Source organism: Hyla sarda, chromosome 1 (genome assembly GCF_029499605.1).
Source record: "Hyla sarda isolate aHylSar1 chromosome 1, aHylSar1.hap1, whole genome shotgun sequence".
NCBI classification, from domain to species: Eukaryota; Metazoa; Chordata; class Amphibia; order Anura; family Hylidae; genus Hyla; species Hyla sarda.
The window spans coordinates 232925738-232951676 of record NC_079189.1 but is presented as its reverse complement, the minus strand read 5'-3'; the positions used below and the strand labels follow the sequence as shown (position 1 = coordinate 232951676).

General features: G+C 40.5%; 1 protein-coding gene across 3 annotated transcripts in view; it reads right to left on the bottom strand.

The window, feature by feature from the left end:
- The window catches only part of ANTXR2 (ANTXR cell adhesion molecule 2), a 270321-nt gene that overhangs the window by 70116 nt on the left and 174266 nt on the right, over positions 1-25939 (bottom strand). For all 3 annotated transcript variants that reach the window (XM_056568946.1, XM_056568945.1, XM_056568947.1), the window contains 4 exons: positions 20697-20747; positions 20247-20336; positions 17531-17698; positions 17295-17375 (listed from right to left, as the gene is read on the bottom strand). In XM_056568946.1, the coding sequence (XP_056424921.1) occupies positions 17295-17375; positions 17531-17698; positions 20247-20336; positions 20697-20747 (390 nt within the window). The remainder of the gene's footprint in view (positions 1-17294; positions 17376-17530; positions 17699-20246; positions 20337-20696; positions 20748-25939) is intronic.

Sequence of the window (25939 nt, the reverse complement as noted above, 5' to 3'; positions counted from 1 at the left end):
GCTATCTGATTAGTTGCTATGGGCAACTGGTCAACTTTTCTTCTGCACAGGTTTTGCTAAATCTATCCCTATATGCATCAAGAAGCCTTGAACACGTTACCCTTTTGGTAGTAAACGTTGCGTAGTGGAAACACTCAACAAGAAACAGTCGTCTAGTCATCACAATTTGGCCCTAGTATAAGTTGCTTAGATGCTTACACTTGTCCTTTGTCTTCCACCAAATCATGTTGAAGAGCTCATGGTTCACCTGCTGCCTCATATATATCTTTCCTGAAAGGTTTCACCGTATAATAAATGCATTATACTTCACCTGCAGCTGGTTAAATTCTATTTTAATGTTATTTCTGATTGTTGTATAGGTGCCACAAGTGAAATTCTCAATCAGCCGTTACAGGTGGGTGCCGCATGGTAGAATGCGGGGGTCTCAGAACGGTGGGACCCCAACGATCAGACATCTTATCCCCTATCCTTTGGATAGGGGATAAGATGTCTAGGGGTGGAGTACCCCTTTAAGAGAAAATATTAGGTCCCATTTTCAGTATCTTGATTTGCTTTATGGACCACTTTTTACAGTGTTGTTTGGTTTTATTGTTTCAATATACTGTAATAATATAATACATATTTATGGCTAATTAGAACCATATTTTACAACCATTATCTTATTTGGGCATAAATTTGCAAAAAAGCTTTTAGCAACATAAAATCAAATGAAAAAGCATTTAATTTCTTCTACAGAACAGAACTATGTTAATGAATAATTTTTACCACTGCTGTATGTTAACAATAAATAAGCTACCTATTATTTATAAACTGAATACCATGACTGAGTGTATTAAAGCATAATCCCCATGGATGCCACTGATTCCTAACATATGTTAAACTGACTCCAAGTCATTAGTTGGAATGAAGGAACTGTTAATAGAACATGGTAATTTATTTAAGTTTAATCAGATTTTTTTGCTCCAACAGTAATTACATTTTCATACTTTTTAATTTTTTTTTTAAAGCATAACATATTTACACTGAATGATGGACATTATATTTCACATCTGTAGTTATGGCTAGTGAAAAGAAAAAGGCAAGAATACTTTTGTGTCGATATTGGGCATCCAATGGGCATGGATATCTATTCCCTAATTGATATAGATAGATTAAAATCTCTTGACAATCAATTAAGTTTAACAACAGTAGTTGGTCCCTACCCCTGAGTCCTCTCTTCTGTGCCATGAAAACCGGGGTCGAGAATCCTTAATCCTGTTATCTACAGCCTTCTCCATCAGCAAAGCCTCCAGATTAACACAGCAGACATTATCAAATTTACAACCAGCCGCTCGGACATCTGCCCTACTTTCAAGCAGTTAATGGAAAAGGGACTAATCTGGTTATGAGCTGTAGGACTAGTTCGTACATCTTGGCACAAGAGGAATTTAAAGCTGTCAAGTCTGTCTTGAAGAGGGACACTGAATTAAACTGTCATGTCCAACATGCCATTTTGGGGTTATTCAGCATGTCTTAAGAAGACTAATAAGGAGCATGATACTCATGAGAACCATGTCACGAAGAAAAGCTGTTATGACTTTCATAGCAAGGGTCATTGCACTACTACATAGTATATTCATTCCCTTGCATGCTAATTGTTAATGACGATTCTACTTCCTGAATACTCTCCAATGCCATGAGAGTACTAACACTATGTACCCTATACTGAGATGATCAATACAGCATTCTGGTTCCCTACAGCTAACACCAATGTCTTTCATACACATTTATCTTTCATTGAATGGAAATTTTTGTTTAGAAAAATGAAAGATGGAAATTATAAGACAATGCGAAAACTTACCACTATTGTTGTTTGTACCATTAGTGTTAAATGAGCACTGTCAGATAAAAAATAGTTTTAAATGTTGTACTTCTTGGATAAAACATTAACCTTTCTAATATACTTCATAATAAAATGTTATTTCCTTTTTATAGAAATCATGGCTTATAAAGTCATGGCTTTGTCCAAGCTGAAGCACAGACATGGTCAAAGTCCAATAAGTGAGGGTGGGCTAGCACTCCTCTGTCTGATAGTACTCCTCTGGGCTCTCTCCTGTCTGATAGCACTCCTCTGTGCTCTCTCCTGTCTGATAGGGCTCCAATGTGCTCTCTCTTGTCTGATAGTAGTCCTTTGTGCTATCTCCTGTCTGAAAGTAGTCCTCTTTGCTCTCTCCTGTCCAATAGGACTCCTCTGTGCTCTCTCCTGTCTTATAGTACTCCTCTGTGCTCTCTTCTGTCTGATACTACTCCTCTGTGCTCTCTCCTGTCTGATAGTACTCCTGTGTGCTCTCTCATGTCTTATAGTACTCCTCTGTGCTCTCTTCTGTCTGATACTACTCCTCTGTGCTCTCTCCTGTCTGATAGTACTCCTGTGTGCTCTCTCATGTCTGATAGGACTCCTCTGTGCTCTCTCATGTCTTATAGTACTCCTCTGTGCTCTCTTCTGTCTGATAGGACTCTTTTGTGCTCTCTCCTGTTTGATAGTACTCCTATGTGCTCTCTCCTGTCTGATAGGACTCCTCTGTGCTTTCTCCTGTCTGATAGGACTCCTCTGTGCTCTCTCCTGTCTGATAGGACTCCTCTGTGCTCTTTCCTGTCTAATAGGACTCATCTGTGCTCTGTCCTGTCTAACTAGACTCCTCTGTGCTCTCTTCTGTCCGATAGGACTCCTCTTTGCTCTCTCCTGTCTGATAGGACTCCTCTGTGCTCTTTCCTGTCTGATAGGACTCCTCTGTTCTCTCTCCTGTCTGATAGGACTCCTCTGTGCTCTCTCATGTCTGATAGGACTCTTCTGTGCTCTCTCCTGTCTGATAAGACTCCTCTGTGCTCTTTCCTGTCTGATAGGACTTCTCTGTGTTCTCTCCTGTCTGATAGTACTCCTCTGTGCTCTATCCTGTCTAATAGGACTCCTCTGTGCTCTCTCCTGTCTGATAGTACTCTTCTGTGCTCTCTTCAGTCTGATAGGACTCCTCTGTGCTCTCTCCTGTCTGATAGGACTCCTCTGTGCTCTCTCCTGTATGATAGGACCACTCTGTGCTTTCTCCTGTCTGATAGGACTCTTCTGTGCTCTCTCCTGTCTGATAGGACTCCTTTGTGCACTCTCCGGTTTGATAGTACTCCTCTGTGCTCTATCCTGTCTAATAGGACTCCTCTGTGCTCTCTCCTGTCTCATAGAATTCTTCTGTGCTCTCTCCAGTCTGATAGGACTCCTCTGTGCTCTATCCTGTCTAATAGGACTCCTCTGTGCTCTCTCCTGTCTAATAGGACTCCTCTTTGCCCTCTCCTGTCTGATAGTACTCCTCTGTGTTCTCTCATGTCTTATAGTACTCCTCTGTGCTCTCTCCTGTCTGATAGCACTCTTTTGTGCTCTCTCTTGTCTGATAGTACTCTTCTGTGCTCTCTCCTGTCTGATAGGACTCCTCTGTGCTCTTTCCTGTCTAATAGCACTTCTATCTGCTCTCTCCTGTCCTATCAGACAGAGGAGTGCTAGCCCACCCTCACTTACTGGACTTTGTCCATGCCTGTGCTTCAACTTGGACAAAGCCATGATTTTATAAGCCATGATTTCTATAAAAAGGAAATAACATTTTCATATGAAGTATATTAGAAAGGTTAATGTTTTGCCAACATACATCTTGGCACAAGATTCAACCATACTAACCATGTAACATATAATGTTTTTTTTTTTGTATCTGACAGTGCTCATTTAAGGTCACTTTACATTTCAAATAACTGTTGATAACTTTTATATCTCCTCTGGTATTACCATATTTGCAAGGGACCCTATACTTCTTGTATATACTGAACAGCTTGTATTCAGTTCACCCACATTATAACCCTGTGTATTAGGTTTAGTGCAGGTGAACCAGCTGTCAATTTTCCTATAAATGTTCTGATGCCTTAAGTGGGTCTGTAAATCCTAAGCCCTAAAGCCCCAGTAATGTGACCTTACATCTTGCCTTATTGTCATGATATGGAGTATTCCAATGCAGGAATGTGACCTTTGAGATCCCTCACAATTGCATGAATGAGGCTCCAAATCTTCACGCTGAATGAAGCGATTGGTCAGCACCAGAGGCCCTGATTGCTATATTCTGGTAACTCAAACACTCCCATAGACAAGGAAAGGAGCACGGAACAACCCACTGCTCCATTCAGTGTGAAGAGTTGAGGCCCCGTTCTTGTGGGGATCCCAGAAGTCAGGTCCCCTGTGATCCCAAACTTATCCTCTATCCTGTGGCTAGGGGATAAGTTTCTATCACTTGAGAACCACTTTAAATGTTGAGCTTGTTACTGCTGATGGAAGCAGTAGATTCATATGTTTTATCGACATATTCAACATCTTTTTCAATCATCAGTTATATGGAAAAAAGGATTTGATTCTGTAAAGTTTAAGGGCTATTAATAAATGTTTTTGCTTTGTTTTTTAACACACTTAATGGAAAACCTGTGAAAAATATGATTAAGGAAATATGTGTGATTATGCCACAAATAACTTTTTTAAGGATAATGATCATAATGATAACAAAAGCCCCCCCCAAATCGCCCTGATTAACCTTTTAACCCCTTAGGCTATGATTCCACTTGGTTTTTTGTGCTGCGTTTTTTTGGATTTAAAAAAGCATGAAAATACGCCAGTGAATTGTCCTGAGTCTGGTGTTTTTTCTAGTGTTTTTTCATTTGTGTGGAAATTGCATTTTTTGCACCTTTTGGTGTTTGTTTTGGTACCCAAAATTTGTTGGGTACCAAAAAGAAAAAAAAAAAAAAAAGGATGCAGCAGTGATGGAAAAATTTTATTAAACAAAATGTATATATTTTATAACAACATTTTTATAATTTTTGTATAACTTTATAACGTGTGTGTTTCACTTTTTTTTCTCTATTTTTTAAATTTTTTAGGTAGTACTACTACTCCCAGCATGGAACAGATTGTTCCATGCTGGGAGTAGTAGTACCTGTAGTAATAGACATATCGCCCCGGGTGTCAATCTGACACCCGATGCGATCGTCCATTATATAGCAGAGATGCGGCTCTATACAGCGCTCACATCTCTGCTCTGTACTATGGCCAGTGATGTCAATAGAGCATCACTCATATTTCCCACCCAGAGTGGTGATTGGCCGGATGGTTGCAGCCAATCACAGCTCTGAGGAAAATATCAATGTGTGAGTAAGTGGCCGGAGTACAGAACAGAGATGTGAGCACTGTATACAGTCGATGTCAGTAGTGACATCCACTGTGATGTGTCCTTAACTGCAGTTACTTCTACTCCCAACATGGAGCACACTTTGCTCCATGCTGGGAGCTGTAGTATCTGCATTAATAGACAGATTGCAGCGAGTGTAACTTCTGACACCCGCTGCGATCTGTCTATTAATGCAGGTACTACAGCTCCCAGCATTGAGAAGAGTTTGCTCCATGTTGGGAGTAGTAGTACCTGCAGTAAGGGACAGATCACAGCGGGTATCACTACTGACACCCACTGTGATCCTCCTGTATAATGTATAGATGTAGCAGCTGCTCTCCTATGGTCCCTGCACTGCCGAATATATACACATTCCGATTTCCCACAGAGAGCTGTGATTGGCTGGAACCATCTGGCCAATCCCAGCTCTCTGTGAGAAATATGAATATGTGTGTATATACGTCTGTGTAGGGGACCATAGAAGAGCGTCTGGCCGCATCTATACATTATACAGGGGGATCACAGCGATCTGTCAATTAGTACAAGTACTACTTCCCCCATCATGGAACAGTGTGTTCCATGCTGGGAGTAGTAGTACTACCTAAAAAAATGTAAAAAAAAAGAAAATTAAGTGAAAAACACACACACACACTACATTTTTATTATTGTTGGCTACATTTTTAGGTCTCCACCCTCCCACAAAAATTGATCCCTGTTTAAAAATTAATAAAACATTTTTTAATAAAAAAAAGGATACATTTCGTTAGATACAATTTTTCCTTCACTACTGTATCTTTTTTTTTTTTTTTTTATGGTACCCTACGAAATTTTATCTCCATCACTTTTTTGGATCGCTAAAGTCCAAAAAAGACTAAAAACCACCTGCAAAAACACCAAAGTTAAAACCCACATATCTTTTTCATGGCGTTTTTTCACTCCCATAGACTTCAATGGGAGAAAAATGCCACGATTTTGAAAAAAAAAAAACAGTGGCTCAACAATCTGCGATTACCAACGATTTCAAAAACACAAGAAAAGAGTGAAAAAACACCAAAAGGATAAAAAAAAACACCAAAGTGAAAAACGGCAAGTGGAATAAGAATTTTGCGATTACTCATTGATTTACAGCTAACATCTGGCCGCAGAGTTTTTTGGCCAAAAAAACGGCATGCGGCAGAATTGGCGTTTTTCTTGGCGTTTTCACAAAAAAAAAAAAAACAATTGGAATCCTAGCCTGAGGGACTCAGCCCATTCTTGCATTTTCGTTTTTTCCTTCTTCCCTTCTAAAAATCATAACGCTTTCAATTTTGTACCTACAGACCCATATATGGGCTTGTCTTTTGAGTCACTAATTGTACTTTGCAATGACATCAGTTATTTTATAATATAACCAACGGGGAAACAAAAATAATTATTTGTGGGGAGAAATTAAAAAAAAAACGCCATGTTGTAACTTTGGGGGCTCCCGTTTCTACGCAGTGCACTTTTCAGTAAAAATGACACCTTATCTTTATTCTATAGGTCCATTCAGTTACAAGGATACCCAATTTATGTAGGTTTTATTTTTTTCAATATTGGAATCTTCTGACCCCTATAACTTGTTATTTTTCCACGTACGGGGCGGTATGCAGGCTCATTTTTTGTGCCATCAACAGTAGTTTTTATCGGTACCATTTTTGTTTTGATGGGACTTTTTAATCGCTTTTTATTAATATTTTTATCGTATATGAAGTGACCAAAAATGCACGTCCATCAACCATATGGTTTAGCCAACCTTATATTTTAATAGTTAGGACATTTTCGCACACGGGGATATCACATATGATTATTTTTATTCTTTATTACATTATTTATTTAAAAAAAAAATGGTAAAAGGGGGTGATTTAAACTTTTAACAGGGAAGGGGTTAATGAACTTTTATAAAAAAAAATGTTTTTACCTTTTTTTTTTAACCATAGGGGGCTACAACATGCAATCTTCTGATTGGTTACACTGATCAATGATATGCCATAGCATAGCAATGATCAGTGTTCTCAGCGTTCTGCTGCTCCTGCCTGCTGAGCAAAGGGTGTCTAAAGGGTTAATGCCAGGCATCGCCGTGCCCGGCATTAGCTGTGGGTCCTGGCTGCGTGTAGCAACCAGGACCAAGCAGGTTTAACCTGTTCTCCACTGGTAAGAATGGTTTAAACCCGGTAAAAGGGACCAGGGTGTACAGGTACGCCCTGTGTCCTTAAGGACAGAGGCCGCAGAACTGAGACTAATAAAAGGTATAAAAAAAAATAAAAAAAAGTTAAAAAAACACCCATTTTCCATCTAATCAAAATGAACATATTAGGTATTGCAGTGTGTATAATTGTCTGAACTATTAAAAATAAACCTTATTGATCCCATACAGTAAATGGCGTAAACATAAAAAAAATACCAAACCCCAGAATTGCGTCTTTTTGTATCACATCATATCCCCCCAAAAATTATGTAAAAAGCCACCAAAAAGTCTGATCAATACCATAATGGTATTGATAAAAACTACAGGTCACAGCACAAAAAATTAGCCCTCAAATAGCTCATTTAGCTAAAAAGGAAAAAGTTATAGGGGTCAGAAAATGGTAATAATTTTTTTTTCTAAAACATTTAGAATTTTTTAAAATTAGTAAAACATGATTAAAACTATACAAATTGGATATTGTTTTAATCATGTCGACCTAAAGTATCAAGATTACATGTTGGTTTGACAGCACATTGAATGGCATGAAAAAGAAACCACCCCAAATTAGCAAAATTGCTTTTTTTCTTCAATTTTACCTCACAAATATATATATATATATATATATATATATATATATATATATATATATACACACATCATTTTTTTTTCCATTTTGGTGCATATGTTATAGAAAAATAAATGAAGGCATTACAAAATACAATTTGTCCTGCAAAAAACATGCCCATATATTTGTGTAAAGATGAAAAAGTTATGGCTATTACACGAAACAAAAGGGCAACAACGAAAATTGGCCTGGTCCTTAAGGGGTTAAAAGTTTGCACAATCCTAAATGTTTGGCAGTACCAGGCTAAGTTTTCACTTTTTCTGTGAAAAGCGCTGCGGCCAGATGTTAGCTGCAATTCAATAGGAAAACGTAAAATGCCTTTTCCACTTGGCGTTTCTTATGTTTGGCGTTTTTTTTAATCCTCCTGGCGTATTTCACTCATCTTTTTTTCACTGAAATCATGGCGTTTTTCTCCCATCGAAGTCTATAGGAGTGAAAAAAACGCCAAGAAAAACGCCATGTGGGTTTTAACTTTGCCATTTTTGCAGGCAGTTTTTATTCTTTTTTGGACTTAATAATATATGTTTATAATTAATTTTGTGAAATGTTTTATTGGTAATGTATTTTAATTATGTGTTTAATAAAGTGTGTTTTTAACTTTTTTTAAAACTTTTTTTCTTTATTTTTTACATTTTTTAGGTACTACTACTCCCAGCATGGAACAGACTTTCCATGCAGGGAGCAGTAGTACCTTTCCTAATAGACAGATCACCCCGGGTGTTGCGATCCTCCTATATAATCTATAGAAGCCGGCGGCACAGCCGCACTCCCCTGCACTGTACTCTGTGATGTGAAGTTCTCTTCACATCACAGATTCATATTTCCTGCTGGAAACAGTGAATGGCCAGTGTCGGCCAATCACTGCTCTCCGCGGCATATACAAATCTGTGATATGAAGAGAACTTCACATCACAGAATAATACAGTGCGGGCAGGGGACCAGAAAAGTGCAGCTGGCTGCCTGCTTCTAAAGCTGATACAGGAGGATCGCAGTGGGTGTCAGGAGCTGTAGTACCTGCATTTATACATAGATCGCAACAGGTGTCAGAAGTCATGCAGCTACTAGAGCTCCCAGCATGGAGCAGAGTGTGCTCCATGTTGGGAGCAGTAGTACCTACAGTTAAAGATAGATCACAGCGGGTGTCACTCCTGACACCCGCTGCGATCGTCCTTCTGAGAAGCGGAGCGGCTTTCTTCTGCGCTCTGCAACTCTGCACTATACTGCCGGCCAGTGATGTGAATATAAATTCACATCACTGATTCATAATTGCCGCTGAGAGTTGTGTTTGGCCGACATCATCCGGCCAATCACCACTCTGAGCGGCAAATATCAATCAGTGATGTAAATTTCTATTCACATCACTGGCCGGCCTGGAGTTCAGAGCAGAGATGCGAGCGCTGTATAGAGCCGCTCCGCATCTGCAATATAAAGGATGATCGCAACGGGTGTCAGGAGTGAGTACAGGTACAAATGGAAAAATAAAGAAAAGTTAAAAGAATACACACTTTATTAAACACATAATTAAAATACATTTCTAATAAAATGTTTCACAAAAGTAATTATAAAAAATATATTAATTTTGCAATTAAATGGCTCCTTTATAACTTTTTTTTATATTGTCAGCGACATTTTTAAGTCCCTGTCCACTTACATAAATTGGTCCCTGTTTAAAAATTAATTTAAAAAATGTTGTTCTAAAAATTATAAATTTCGTTAAATATTTATTTTCCATCCCAACTGCATCCTTTTTTTTCTTAAAAAAACACCAAAGGGGCCAAAAATTCTATTTTACAAAAAAAAGCCAAAAATGCCCAAAAATAAAATGCAAAATGCAATGGCGTGTTTCTGGCGTTTTTGATGGCTTTTTTTTTCACACAACAATACGCAAGACAAAAAAACTTAGCCTAACAGACACACAATGGTTCATTTCCCACACCTGAAGCTATTTAAATTTGCAACTAGTGTCTGTGTATAAATACACTGCTCAAAAAAATAAAGGGAACACTAAGAGAACACATGCCAATCTTGGTGTTCTATGGCAAATGCCAAATGTCCTGCCCGTGTTGGGCTGTAAGCACAACGCCCACCTGTCGACGTCGGGCCCTCATGCCACCCTCATGGAGTCTGTTTCTGACCGTTTGAGTAGACACATGCACATTTGTGGCCTGCTGGAGGTCATTTTGCAGGGCGCTGGCAGTGCTCCTCCTGCTCCTCCTTGCACAAAGGTGGAGGTAGCAGTCCTGCTGCTGAGTTGTTGCCCTCCTATGGCCTCATCCATGTCTCCTGATGTACTGGCCTGTCTCCTGTAAGCACCTTCATGCTCTGGACACTATGCTGACAGACACAGCAAACCTTCTTGCCACAGCTCGCATTGATGTGCCATCCTGGATGAGCTACACTACCTGAGCCACTTGTGTGGGTTGTAGACTCTGTCTCATGCTACCACTAGAGTGAAAGCACTTCCAGCATTCAAAAGTGACCAAAACATCAGCCAGGAAGCATAGGGACTGAGAAGTGGTCTGTGGTCACCATTTGCAGAACCACTCCTTTATTGTGGGTCTCTTGCTAATTGACTATAATTTCCACCTGCTGTCTGTTCCATTTGCACAACAGCATGTGAAATTGATTGTCAACCTGAGTGGACAATGTGATTTCACAGAAGTGTGATTGACTTGGAGTTACATTGTGTTGTTTAAGTGTTCCCTTTATTTATTTATTTATTTATTTATTTATTGAGCAGTGTAGTTAAGGAGTTTGTAAGCTTCCTGGTGAATGCACTGAGCAGGCAAAATACTGAGCCATGGAGAGCAGAAAATATCTTCAAAACAAGGTAATGAAATTTCATAAAGATGGAAAAGGATAAAATATCTCCGATATCCAAAGTCTTGAAAAAGCCAACACTGTTCAATAACTTTGGGATGTTTGGGATACAAGGAAAAACCCACAGGTGACCTCAGGAGGAATACAGGCTGCTCTGGAAATAGGAGCACAATTCAGTGATACTTGAACAAAGATGAGCTGCATGGTCAAATTGCCAGAATGAAGCCTCTGTTGTGCCAATGCTACAAAACAACCCAACCACAAAATGCCCAATAACTTCTTGGTCACAACCACAAGTGCTATGTTGTAAGAGAGGTCAACAAGACCTATAGTGAAAATAATAGCATCCCTACTGTGAAGCATGGTGGTGGCGCACTGGTATATTGGCAGACAATTTGCATTCTTGTGCACAAAAGCTTGTGGATGGGACACTCCTGGACTTTTCAGCACAATGTTACTAAGCACAAGGCCAAGTTGACCCTCTAGTGGTAACAGCAGAAAAAAGTTTGAAAGTTCTGTGGCCATTACAGTCTGCTGAACTTAAAGGAAAACTGTCAGCCTGTTCACCCACACTAAACCTTATACACTTGTTTATAGTGTGGGTGAAAAGGAGTCCAACAAGGGGTCACTTACTTGAATATGTCCAGTAGGTCCTTAGATATGTCCCCCAGAAGATCCACTGCTGAATTCAGTGAATGCAGCAGTGTGGGGCGGCGCTTCCTTGGCTCAATTGACATATTCATTGTCTGTGACTCAACATCCTAGTGAAATGGAGTCACTAAGCCCCATCCCCTGTGAAGCCCCACCCCCACTGCTCGATTCACTGACTTCAGCAGTGGATCTTCTGGAGGACATATCTCAGGACCTACTGGACATATTTAAGTAAGTGACCCCTCGTTAGACTCCTGTTCACCCACACTATAACCCAGTGTATAAGGTTTAGTGTGGGTGAACAGGCTGACAGTTTTCCTTTAATATCTTCAAGCCACTCTGGAGACATCTCAAATGTATAGCTCATGCATGATGACCAAAGACTTCACCTGGAGGTCAACTATTACAAAATACTGCACAAACTAAAGGGAGTAACACAAAGTATTACGAATTTATGCAGACTTTTGAACAGGGGTCATTTTATTATTTACCATGTGTTGTTTTACGGTTGTGCCATTTTGTTTATTTCTATTTTGAATAAGAAATAAAAGAAATGTGTTTTGCCCCCGTACTCATATTTTCTTGGAACATATATTACCACTTCTTCAAGGGTATGCAAAAGTTTGAGTACAATTGTACATAATGCTGTCATGCATGGCAGTTTTTTTTTATTTATTTATATGTTTTCAACAATGTATGGCATTTGCCCTCTAAGGTTTAAGTTTTCTATGTCTTACACAGTATGCATATTTGTACGGTTACCAATACGTTCAGTGTATTCACATGTGATGATAATGAAAAATAGTAGTTTGAATATGGTTACTGAGTTGTTTTAGCACTGATATACTTTATATAATAAAATACATAGTGAAAAAGTGTGGGACATTTCAATATTGTTGGTGTACTAAACGTATACATACTAGGTTACATCACAAATTAAATCGGCATTTCTGTTGTTCAAAAAATTTCATCTCCCTGCAATTTTTACAGGTGGAGGTGAAAAATGTAAAATGGTGCTTGAATTGAGGAATATATCACAATTGATGCATGAGTATTTAGGCAATGAATAGTTCATTTGAGTAATATAACCTGAAGGTGAATGTGACCTCAAATGGAGAATGGCTCTGCAGAGACTTGAATCATGACAGGCGTATTGAATTACTTTCTTACTTTTCCATACTCTTTTCTATCTCAATCACTTTCACATAAGCAAAAGTTCCTAGTAATGCATCATTTATAAATTACCTTGTTAGTGCATAAAACAAAACACTGCTTTGAAAACAATACCAACTCCTGCTGCGGACTCCAACATGTTTGATGGAAACCCATCAAAAGAGTTCATGGCTTAATGGAGGCTGTTTACGTGGGGACTTCGATCTGTACCTGCTGTCCCCTGTCACTCCCTGGAAACTTGGCGGCAGATGTTGTTGCGTTAAGTTGCCTCTGAAGTGGCTTTCTGTCCTAGTCTCCTCACCACCACAGAGTCAAACTATATTAGATCTCTTTATTTGTGCCTCAGGCAAGTTTGGGAGCGCAGCTGTGTCCACCCCCTCTTTACCTTTGGTGTTTAAACCCCCCAGGCAGCAAGTGTGAGACCAAAACTGTTCTGCCACTCTTAACTACATCTGCTGACAATCCAGCAGCCTCGCTGCAGGCTGGTGAAGACCCACGCCTCTGCTCTGAACAGATGTCAGAGACAACCTGCTAGCTTGCACCTGTATCAGCTTCCATAACCTTGCGGTTTGCCAGCTGAAAAATTTATGACTCCCAGGAATTCTAACCACAATCAAAGCCCTTTCTCCTGAATTCTAACTCTGAATGTGTGCGGCCTTCTCAAATACTGGGCTACACTCAAAACTAGCAGACAGCAGAGGGAGCGAGCATGGAAGTGGAGGGGGGCCGGATGAGTGGAGCCTTTGATACACCATAGTTAAGCTTCAATTAGTATTGGAACTCATTGATGATTGCATTAAATAAATAGGAGGCTGTCTTTTGTGTACTGATACATATATGCTGTGCTATTATTCAGTCTGACAGCATTTCCAACCACTGTGTTATTATGAAAGGAAAAGTTACCAAAAAATAACTACAGCAACGTGGTTCCTTTTATCGTGCAGTAAATAATGAAGAAATGTCTTTTCGCATAGAACTTTCTATTAGGGAAAGTTCATTTCTCTCATCAGACAAGTGACAAAACTTAGCAGTATCTCAAGGCAGTTGAAATGTTGCCAGTTAGTTACTTTCCACCTTCTGCCAAATCATGACAGATCCCACAGCCTCCCTTTCAAGTCTAGAGTACCCTGAGAACGCCACCACTACCCTGCTGCTAATATGACTTTTGTAGAACATCCTGCAGAGTCTACAAAGAGCATGCTTTAGCTTGATGGGAAGACCAAATAAAAAGAACAGTTTTGACAGAAAGAGCTTTCTGCATTTTGTACTACATATGTTTGTATTTACATTCAAGCATTTATTTGCCTGGTGAGGCATGATGGCTATATAGTATTTTAATGGGCAACTAGTTAAACTACTCAAATCTGAGTTTAAAGGGGTAGTCCAGTGGTGAAAAACTTATCCCCTATCCTAAGGATAGGGGATAAGTTTGAGATCGCGGGGGGTCCGACTGCTGGGGCCCCCTGCGATCTCTCTGTACGGGGCCCCGGCTCTCCGCCGAGATAGCGGGTGTCGACCCCCGCACGAGGCGGCGGCCGACACGCCCCCTCAATACATCTCAATGGCAGAGCCGGAGATTGCCGAAGGCAGCGCTTTGGCTCTGCCATAGAGTTGTATTGAGGGGGCGTGTCGGCCGCCGCCTCGTGCGGAGGTCGACACGCCCCCTTCCCGCGGGCTGTCGGGGCTCCGTACAGGAGATCGCTGGGGGCCCCAGCGGTCGGACCCCCCGCGATCTGCAACTTATCCCCTATCCTTAGGATAGGGGATAAGTTGCTCACCACTGAGTCACCACTGGACTACTCCTTTAACAAAGAGATAGCGCACACATTGGATAACCCTCAGTCCCATTCTGATTTATGGGGCAGTGGTAGAGAAGGAAAAACATGCAGGGGAGATTTATCAAAACCTCTGTAGAGGAAGGAGTGGATTGCCCATAGCAACCAATCAGATTACTTCTTTCATTTCTCAAACACCTTTTTAAAAAATGAAAGAAGCGATCTGATGGGCAACTGCATCACTTTCCCTCTACACACGCTTTAATAAATCCCCCGCAGTCCTTCTGAACACATGATGGTTTCTGTAAAGGAATGCAAAGGTTAACGTTGCACCTGGGTTCTGGTGCCTGAAGGGGCCCAAAGCCCCTCTGCGACATGAAAAGACACCCATATTAGGCTAGAAATGGATCCAGTGGGAAGAAGTATAAGTCCTTCCTTTATATTTTCCCTTCCTTTTGAATACACTTCTGGCTTTGACTCAAAAACTGCAGTGGCAGTTTTCCAAAACACCTGAGTTGAAACCTAGCCTTATAAATGGTGCATGGTAGATGGTGGCCCTGTTACAGGTTTTGCATTGGGACCAAGGAGTAAAATGTTACACCTGCTGCTATAGTCTTTTGGGCTTCAGTAGATGAACTGTATATGTAAATAGCAATTACTTGTAACTGCCAAAAGAAGTGTACGTAGACACCTTAAAATACATTAAAAGGTTATTGTCTCATTGTTAAAGGTGCTGTAGGAATCACATAAAAAATGAATCAACAAGTAATTATATTAAGCTATGTGGGATAAAGAAAAAAATATTTAAAGGTGGTAGGTTGACAGAATGTGATAAGATAGGTGAATTCCTGAATAGCTCTTAAATTGTGTATAATTTTGAATACAAAAAAAAGTATTTTACATTATGAGGGGCTACTTGGCCTTGTTTATCTCTAACTAGCTGAGTACCTGGAGTTGTCCGGTTTTTCTTTCCTAATCCTTGTTAGGGAGGAAAATCAACAAAGGAGGAAGCTTTTGACTTCATATCCTGTCCTCATATATTGTTGTCATATCCCAACCCCATATCCTGTCCTCATATCTCGACCTCATATGCAATCCTCATATCCCGTCATCATATCGCAACCTCATATCCTGACCTCATATCCCGTCCTCATATCCTGACCTCCTATCTCGACTTCCGATCCCATCCTCATATCCCGACCTCATATCCCATCCTCATATGTTGACCTCCTATCCAGACCTCCTATCCTGTCCTCATATTCCATCCTCATATCCTGTCCTCATATCCCAACCTCCTATCTCGACCTCATATCCCGACCTCATATCACGACATCATATCCCGTCCTTACATCCCGACCTCATATACCATCCTCATATCCCTACCTCATATCCCTACCTCATATCCCTACCTCATATCCCCTCCTTATGTCCCATCCTCACATGCTGTCCTCATATCCCGTCCTTATGTCTTATCCTCATATCCTGTCCTTAGGACTAATTTGTGATGAAGATATTGTAAGCTGAAAATAGAAGGGGACGTGGCTTTGTGGGACTGGGCGTGATTTGCAAGCCAGACCAATGCACAAAAAGGGTAGATAATAAAAGAGGTGGGGCTTAAAATGTGGGTGTGTATTTTTGAGATGGGGCGTGGCTTGCAAGCCGGATTGACACATTCACCAGAAGATGCAGAACGGAGCTTGTGGAGTAAGGTACGGGAAGTACCATATACTTGAAACAAGAACCCATCTTTTATATAATGGTGTAGGTAAGGGTTAATTTAACTATCATATCTTTTTATTTGACATATAAGTAATATGTGTACCAAGTATTATTGAAATATCTCCAGCCGTACAGAAGTTATGTGGGAACATACATTTCTCATTGATTTGCATGGGACTTTAAACGAAAACCCCGACCCTCACAAATGGGGATAGTTAAGGGTTAAATTAACTATCCTCTATTTTAAGTGGACATATAAGAAACATGTGACCAAGTATTATCGAAATATCTCCAGCCGTTTGGAAGTTATGCAGTAACATATATTTTCAATAGGCTGGTATGGGACTTTAAACAAAATCCCTGACCCTGGCAAATGGGGGTGAGTAAGGGTTAAATCACCTATCCTATGTTTGTTGTTGACATATAAGTAACATGTGTGCCAAGTTTCATGTTAATATCTTTAGCCGTTTGGACGTGATGCTGGAACATACACACATACACACACACACGAACACATTGGGGGCATGTATCAAAGATTTTACCTCTACTTTGTGTTTGAATTTTTGAGCAAAATTTTGTGTAAGCTGATTTTTGTTGTCTTTTTTGTGTACATTCTGGTGGAGCATTGCCTCCAGACGTTATTGTTTCGGTGTACCTTGGAGTGACATATTTAGTACGCACAAATTTATTAACTGCGTACATTTCATTTACCCGCAGAAATCTAGCGCAATGACCATATTTTGTAACGCAAATATAAGCCATTTTGGACTGCATGTAGCAAGATGCTTTAAATCATCAATTTCATTTTTTCAAAGAGTGGAGGTAAGAGGAGATTATTATATTTGCTCACAATTTATTAAACTTTTTGCGCTTGATTGATAAATTTAGCACATCTGCACATAATTTAGAATTCGGCAAAAGGGGTAAACTGCTTCTACCATACACAAATAATGATACATGTCCCCCATTGAGTTTTATATATATATAGATTTTCCAAAATGAGCGCATGTCAAGGTTACATCAGCCCATTTTTTTCAATATGCACAGCCTAAAAGATCAACATACATTTGGATAATGTTTTAGTTTGATAAAAATGTTACCTCGTCTCCCTGTTGAGGACGCATCAAAGATACACGGTCATACTGTCTTCGTAATAGTGCCCACAGGGCATCAAGTCGACCCTTAAAAAAAGAACATTAAATTATAGTCAACTGAGTATTGATAACTTGATTTATTGACACCTTGTGTTGCTAAATAGGGCTGACAACTCAGATGACAATTATACTGTGACCTCCAAGGCCTATGATTTTTTTTTTATTGCATGTTTGAAACTTACCTTAATTGGAGTGTACCATTTTGTCTGCAAAGATGGTGAGGTAGTTTTAGGCTTTGGAGGTTTAGGTGTCATCAGAGTATCCTCTTCCTCTGGCATTTTAACAACAGCATTTTTTGCTTTCTCCAACCTTGCACCTTCCTCAGTGGAACCTTTGTCTCCCCAGCGTACCTTTAAAAAAGTTCCAAAACATATGTAAATGTGGTAAAAATGAATAGCTCTGTAACACTTGTCATCAAACTTCTTATAGAATGTGTACTGAAAGATCCATCATAGCTGGACTGAAATAAGACTATAGGACATCCATTCTTTCTTTAATGCTTTTGATTTTCCACCTACAGACCAATATGAGGGCTTGTTTTTGCATCACTATTTGTATTTTGTAATGAAATTATTAAAGGGGTATTCCAGGCAAAAACTTTTTTATATATATATATAAACTGGCTCCAGAAAGTTAAACAGATTTGTAAATTACTTCTATTAAAAAATCTTAATCCTTTCAGCACTTATGAGCGTCTGAAGTTAAGGTTGTTCTTTTCTGTCTAAGTGCTCTCTGATGACACCTGTCTTGGGAACACCCAATTTAGAAGAGGTTTGCTATGGGGATTTGCTTCTAAACTGGGCGTTTCCCGAGACACGTGTCATTAGAGAGGACTTAGACAGAAAAGAACAACCTTAACTTCAGAAGCTCAGAAGTACTGAAAGGATTAAGCTTTTTTAATAGAAGTAATGTACAAATCTGTTTAACTTTCTGGAGCCAGTTGATATATAAAAACAATTTTTTTCCTGGATAATCCCTTTAATATATATATAAAAAAAAAAAAGCCATTTAGGGGATTCTGTTTCTACGCAGTGCACTTTTCGGTCCTGATCAACCTGCTTAGCTAGCCAGCAAGCTAACTTCCCACATTTAGAGGTTGATTGCAGCATCTAAAGGGTTAATAGCAGCTGGGACCTGAGGGTGCTTCAACCTGCTGAAGCAGGCGCAGGACATACATGTTTATTGTTTTTGTTTAAAATCAATAAATATTAAACAAATAATAAATACATAATTTTTGGGAGACATTTCCATAAGAATCTAATTAACTGTGTTAATTGCTTTTGAAGTGACCCCAGTTATAGTCAGTTAATTTCTAGCTTCATTCATACAACAAGGGCCTTTCTATAGTTCCAGTTACATTTGTCTTTTTTTTTCAAAACCCCCATAACAAAGCTCCTCACATAAGCTAAAGAGAGCTAGTGTAATACATTCTCATCTAATGTCAAGATCAAATAGAAGATATACAGAACACTCTTACATAGCTTTTTTTATGAGGAACTTATGTCATAGCTGTTTCACAGCTTGCTAATATTCTAAAACATTTATAGCGGTTGCACTTAAAGGAAAACTGCTATTTTTATACTGCAAATTTATCTCAGCTGTTAAACATTCTTTTGGTGCTGAACAATGTTTTATTCAAGTTTTGGAAAAAGTGAGAAACATGCAATTTTTTAAAAGTTTAAATCTAAAAAGGACACTAGACACAGGGATAAAAAAAATAGCTTGGATTTTTTTATTTTAATAATTTTTAAGAGAAACTGAAACAGTTTCACCCACACAAAACCCATAGTTAAAATACGGCATTACTTACTCCTTTCCGTAGCTCCTGTGCAGAGTTCTGTGTGTTTCTTGTGTTATTTATATTCCACTCCAGTGCAGGGGAATGAATATTCATGAGACAGGGGAGCTCGGCGAACTGGCTCCCCGCCTCCATTGCACGCTGGAGCATAATATGAATAAAAGAAGAAACAAACAGAACTCTGAACAGGAGCCATGGAAAGGAGTAAGTAACTCCACATTTTAAAGCTCTTCACCCACACAATAAGCCAGTATATTGGGTTTAGTGCGGATAACACTGCTGTCAGTTTCTCTTTACAGTAACTACTTTATCAAGACATTTAAATGCAGATATAAGGTTACTATACACATCATCTAATCATATCATAGAAGTCCCATATAAGCTTAACAAAAGGTTTTTCAACACCCTATAATTATTTATATAAATGTAGAACATTATGGGGGGAAAAATTCAGGACACAAAAGCATATCAGCATATGTACATAGCACATATAAATCTTAGGTTCTATAGGACAAGACATTTATCATGAGCTAAAGCTGAATAGACAATAGTCTAGATGGGGGTACATAAATTATGGAAACAATGTAGCTCACAGAGTGCTACACTGTTCACCCAACTCTTCATTAAAGTCAATGGGTGTTACTTGGAATATTTAAAATGGCCCACATGGGTATTTTCAGTTTCCCTACTATCTCCAGCCACTGCAAGCAAGTAGAAAGGTCTATGTTGGTTTCAACATAAGTGCCAGTGATGGGACCGACATATATTAGAGATTAATTGCATATCCTGTTAATGATAATACTCTCTAAATGCAGACAAATGTCAAGCAAAAAGGAGAAAAAGTCATGCTTATGGACTAACACTGTTACATTCATAGGTATAAAAAAGAGACCACGCTAAAGTAGGGTCTCCCAGACTTCTATGATGGCAACATCTATAAAACCAATAGGTTAACCTAAGCTCTGAAGTGATTGTGTGGCTTTATAAACTCAAAAGTGCTAAAAGAAAAAATTAAGTCAAATTATAGTGCATAGTAATAAAAAATAACATCAATTAGATTTTTGCAGCTTATTTAACTTGTAAAACATAACACTACAAACCTCCATTCTCTTAATGCCACCTACGCCACGACCACCATAGTAGCTAGCATCAACTGTAGGCCATTTTTTATTGGGGAGTTCTTCATCCTCCTATGTAAATAAATGTTAACAGTATTAATAAAATGGTGACATACATACAGCACCGTACTACAATTGGTATCAGATTGATTTACATTCTTAAAAAATTTACTTTTTGATTGTAAAAACGATTCTCCTTATGTGTATACTGTACTATGTTTTGTGGTATATATGTTGGTTGCATATGCCCTAATAATGTGTTTTCATGTTGTTTGTTACTGGTATTTTAGGATTACATAATTAAAAGTGGCATACATTATACATCAGTGGCATATGTCAATGAATCCCAACAACATATACCATTGACAATGCAGTGTGAAAAGAGCCTAAGTTAAATGGTTACTGTTACAGTATGCAGCATTACACATTTACCTCTACCACAGGTGCAGGTGCAGGTGGAGGAGGGGGTGGATCTTTGATGACCTAGAAAGAAAAAGAAAACACCCATTATATAAATATACACATAATTTGCCAAAAAATGCACTTACAGTATAACATTTATTGCTATTAACATAAACAAAGGGTAAACAGTATGCTCATAACACCTATTACATACAATGGGAGTTATGCAAACTGTGTAACGTCCCTGCTTTGGCTGCTTTCCGCTTTTCCGACTACCTCCAGCCACTACAAAAAGGAAGTAATAAAGTGGGCCAACCCATTTAATGTTATATATTAATAGAAAAACAGACATCATTCTGCCATGAAAGTAGATAGTTTTTATGAATAAATTATCCATGGCCATAGTCATCTGAAAAAACACATTCAAAGAATTATAATTGAAAGAATAAGAATTAAAATAAAAATTAACATGTCCCTGTTGTAAAAAGTTTTAATTAATCAGGATCTGAATGTTCAGACCCCCACCAATCTTTAGATATAGCTATAGAAAATATGTGACTGAGTGCTTCAATTCCTGACTCCCTGTGATCTCCATCTTGCTGCACAGGGTAAGCTCCATTATAAAAATCTATCAGGCTCATTTCGTGCAGCGAGGTGGAGATCGCAGGGAGCCAAGGAGCGAAGTGTTGGCTATATCTAGAAGTCAGTGGACTATGGATATGCCCCTGAGGCATCATGATAGGGGCACTTTAAATTATACACTGAGAATACTTTATTTGAGTCCTATAGTAGCAGCAACACCAAAAGGGAAGATTTTATCTTCCTGAAATGATAGGACAGATTGTATCAGTAACAATTTATTTGCACAGCCTATAAACTACTTAGTACTCCATTGGCTTACTGTATTATTAATTTTTGTCCTGTGAGATTCCCCCTAGGCTTTTTCTTAGGCTTCTTCATGTATACTTTCTGCCTGGGTCAGATCATAGAATACTATGGCTTCAAGTACCACCTCTATGCTGATGACACTCAAATCTACCTCTCTGGTCTTTATGTCACCTCTCTACTATTCAGGATCCCAGAGTGCCTGTCAGTATTAACTATGACATACAAGGCCATTCACTACTTCTCTAGTACATACATTTCTGACCTGATGTACCAAAACCACCCTTCACAAAATCTCTGATCTTCTCGAAGACCTCTACCTGTGCTCTCCCCTCACCCACACCTCACACAATCTTCTCCCGTACACTGAAACTTGCTAGCCAACACATCTGGCTTTCACTCAATATCAAGACCTTCAAAATCAGAGAGGTACAGGATCTAATACTCTTTTTAAAAAGTAGAGTTGATCTCTACTTCAGCAAAAACCTTCCATCAGCACTTAGCTGTATGTAGAATCTTGATCATATGATCTATAAATAGATTGCAGACCTCTGGGGTTTCCCACAAGTCAATGCCAAAATAGCACACTTCTGCTCTATGCTCAGGAGAAATAGGCCATGGGCTCTAGGTTTAATCTAATCCCTTTGGACCTCCATTGTGCATTTTGTTTTCTGCCTATACCCATGACCCCAAGGGTCTTACAAGAAGATCAAACATAGAATGTGAAAAGTCCATTCTAGTCCAATGCAAGCTAGATCACAATCACTGCAATTGAAAATAGTTCACTCATTCACAGAAGGGTCTACCTCATGTGAGGAAAATAAATGTAACTACAGACTGGATATCGGAAAATTCTGACATTTAGCCTTCAACAGAGTGGTATTCCAGTCCATGGTAGGGATCGACCGATTATTGGGATTATAGGGATCGGTCAATATTCACGATTTTGGACATTATCAGTATCGGCAATTACCTTGCAGATATGCCGATAATGCCCCGCCCCCCGGCAAGAGACTGCCGCCGAAGCTGCCCCATTGCCTCCCCTATCCCCAGTTTTATAATTACCTGTTCCTGGGGTCTGCGCTACTTCTGGCTCCTGCGGCATCCTTCCCTATTGCTGTACGCTACACAATGACGAGTGACGTCCTCAACACGACGTCACCATCAGTGCGTACAGTGACAGCGCAGGATGCCGCCGGAGCCAAAAGTAGCGCGGACCCCGGGAACAGGTAATTATAAAACCGGGGATGGGGAAGGCAATGGGGCAGCGTCAGTGGTTGGACTAGGGATCAGCAGGGGGAGATAGGGATCAGCAGGGGGGAATAGCCTATAACTTATACCGGAATATCGGCATAAGTTATCGGCTATCGGCCTCAAAGTTCACTGATTATCGATATCGGCCCTAAAAAATCAATATCGGTCGATCCCTAGTCCATGGTGAAAATAACCCCATTGATGGTTAATAGCTAACAAAAATTGCTATACAGCAGACCTTGAGGATTGTTTATTGTAGTCGTGAAAAGTACACAGTGAGGCTATGAAGTAGGAGGTATTCTAAAGTCTGTTGATTAAATTGTTCATTCGTACAATTTACTTTAGTCTACAAATTACTATTTCATTGAGCTAGTTGAATTTAAGAACAGTATATTAAAGAATAGAAGCAAAAGTATAATAATTGTTGTTTTAACAATATATATATATATATATATATATATATATATATATATACATAAAAGCTCATAAGGCTCCAGTAATCTTATGATAATAAAATGACTTTGCAGACATTGCCCCAGCCTACACAGCAAAACTGGCAAGACAGCTGCAGAAGACAAGAGATGTCAGCCTTTTGTGGATGTTCTAGTGCATAGTGATGTACATGTAATATTTTGAAATTATATTTTATAGGAATGCAGGTTATTCAGATGCCAGTTCTTAAATCCTCTTAAGGGTCTATTCACACGTACAGTATCCTGCGCAGATTTGATGTGCAGGATTTGATGCGCTGAATTTTTTGCTGCAGATTTCAATGTGAACTAAATGACTGAACACAGCTTCAAATCATGCGCAGAATACTATACGTGTGTGTCACGATGCCGGCTGGCAGGTAGTGGACCCTCTGTGCCAGAGAGGGATTGGCGTGGACCGTGCTAGTGGACCGGTTCTAAGCCACTACTGGTTTTCACCAGAGCCCGCCGCAAAGCGGGATGGTCTTGCTGCGGCGGTAGTGACCAGGTCGTATCCACTAGCAACGGCTCACCTCTCTGGCTGCTGAAGATAGGCGCGGTACAAGGGAGTAGGCAGAAGCAAGGTCGGACGTAGCAGAAGGTCGAGGCAGGCAGCAAGGATCGTAGTCAGGGGCAACGGCAGAAGGTCTGGAAACACTGGCAAGGGACACACAAGGAACGCTTTCACTGGCACTAAGGCAACAAGATCCGGCAAGGGAGTGCAAGGGAAGTGAGGTAATATAGGGAGTGCACAGGTGATAAGCCTAATTGGAACCACTGCGCCAATCAGCGGCGCAGTGGCCCTTTAAATCGCAGAGACCCGGCGCGCGCGCGCCCTAGGGAGCGGGGCCGCGCGCGCCGGGACAGAACAGACGGGGAGCGAGTCAGGTAGGGGAGCCGGGGTGCGCATCGCGAGCGGGTGCTACCCGCATCGCGAATCGCATCCCGGCTAGCAGCAGGATCGCAGCGCCCCGGGTCAGAGGACGTGACCGGAGCGCTGCAGCGGAGGAGGTGAAGCGAGCGCTCCGGGGAGGAGCGGAAACCCGGAGCGCTCGGCGTAACAGTACCCCCCCCCTTGGGTCTCCCCCTCTTCTTGGAGCCTGAGAACCTGAGAAGCAGACTTTTGTCAAGGATGTTGTCCTCAGGTTCCCAGGATCTCTCTTCAGGACCACAACCCTCCCAGTCTACTAAAAAAAAAATTTTCCCTCTGACCTTTTTGGCAGCCAAAATCTCCTTGACCGAGAAGACGTCCGAGGAGCCGGAAACAGGAGTGGGAGGAACAGATTTGGGAGAAAAACGGTTGAGGATGAGTGGTTTGAGAAGAGAGACGTGAAAGGCATTAGGGATACGAAGAGAAGGAGGAAGAAGAAGTTTATAAGAGACAGGATTAATTTGACACAAAATTTTGAAAGGACCAAGATAGCGTGGTCCCAACTTGTAGCTAGGGACACGGAAGCGGACATATTTAGCGGAGAGCCATACCTTGTCTCCAGGGGAAAAAACGGGGGGAGCTCTTCTTTTCTTATCCGCGAAGCTCTTCATGCGTGAAGAAGCCTGTAAGAGAGAATTTTGGGTCTCTCTCCATATAATGGAAAGGTCACGAGAAATTTCATCCACAGCGGGCAGACCAGAGGGCAAGGGGGTAGGGAGGGGGGGAAGAGGGTGACGGCCGTACACCACGAAAAATGGGGATTTGGAGGAAGATTCAGAGACCCTGAAGTTATACGAGAATTCGGCCCATGGAAGGAGATCTGCCCAGTCATCCTGGCGGGAGGAAACAAAATGTCGCAAATAATCACCCAGGATCTGGTTAATTCTTTCTACTTGTCCATTGGACTGGGGATGATATGCAGAGGAAAAATTTAATTTAATCTTGAGTTGTTTACAGAGAGCTCTCCAGAATTTAGACACGAATTGGACCCCTCTATCCGAGACAATCTGCGTAGGCAACCCGTGAAGACGAAAAATGTGTACAAAAAATTGTTTAGCCAACTGAGGCGCAGAAGGAAGACCAGGAAGAGGAATGAAATGTGCCATTTTGGAGAATCGATCAACGACCACCCAAATAACGGTGTTGCCACGGGAAGGGGGTAAATCAGTAATAAAATCCATACCAATCAGAGACCAAGGCTGTTCGGGGACAGGCAGAGGATGAAGAAAACCAGCGGGCTTCTGGCGAGGAGTCTTATCCCGGGCACAGATAGTGCAGGCTCGCACAAAGTCCCCAACATCCGTCTCCAGAGTCGGCCACCAATAGAAGCGGGAGATGAGTTGCACAGATTTCTTGATGCCCGCATGACCTGCGAGATGGGAGGAGTGACCCCATTTGAGGATTCCGAGGCGTTGGCGTGGAGAAACAAAGGTCTTTCCTGGAGGAGTCTGCCTGATGGAGGCAGGAGAAGTGGAGATCAGGCAGTCAGGTGGAATGATGTGTTGCGGAGGGAGATCAACTTCTGAGGCATCCGAGGAACGAGAGAGAGCATCGGCTCTAATGTTCTTATCGGCAGGACGAAAGTGAATGTCAAAATTAAATCGGGCAAAAAACAGAGACCACCGGGCCTGGCGAGGATTCAGCCGTTGGGCCGACTGGAGGTAGGAGAGGTTCTTGTGGTCGGTGTAGATAATAACAGGAAATCTTGATCCCTCCAGCAGATGCCTCCATTC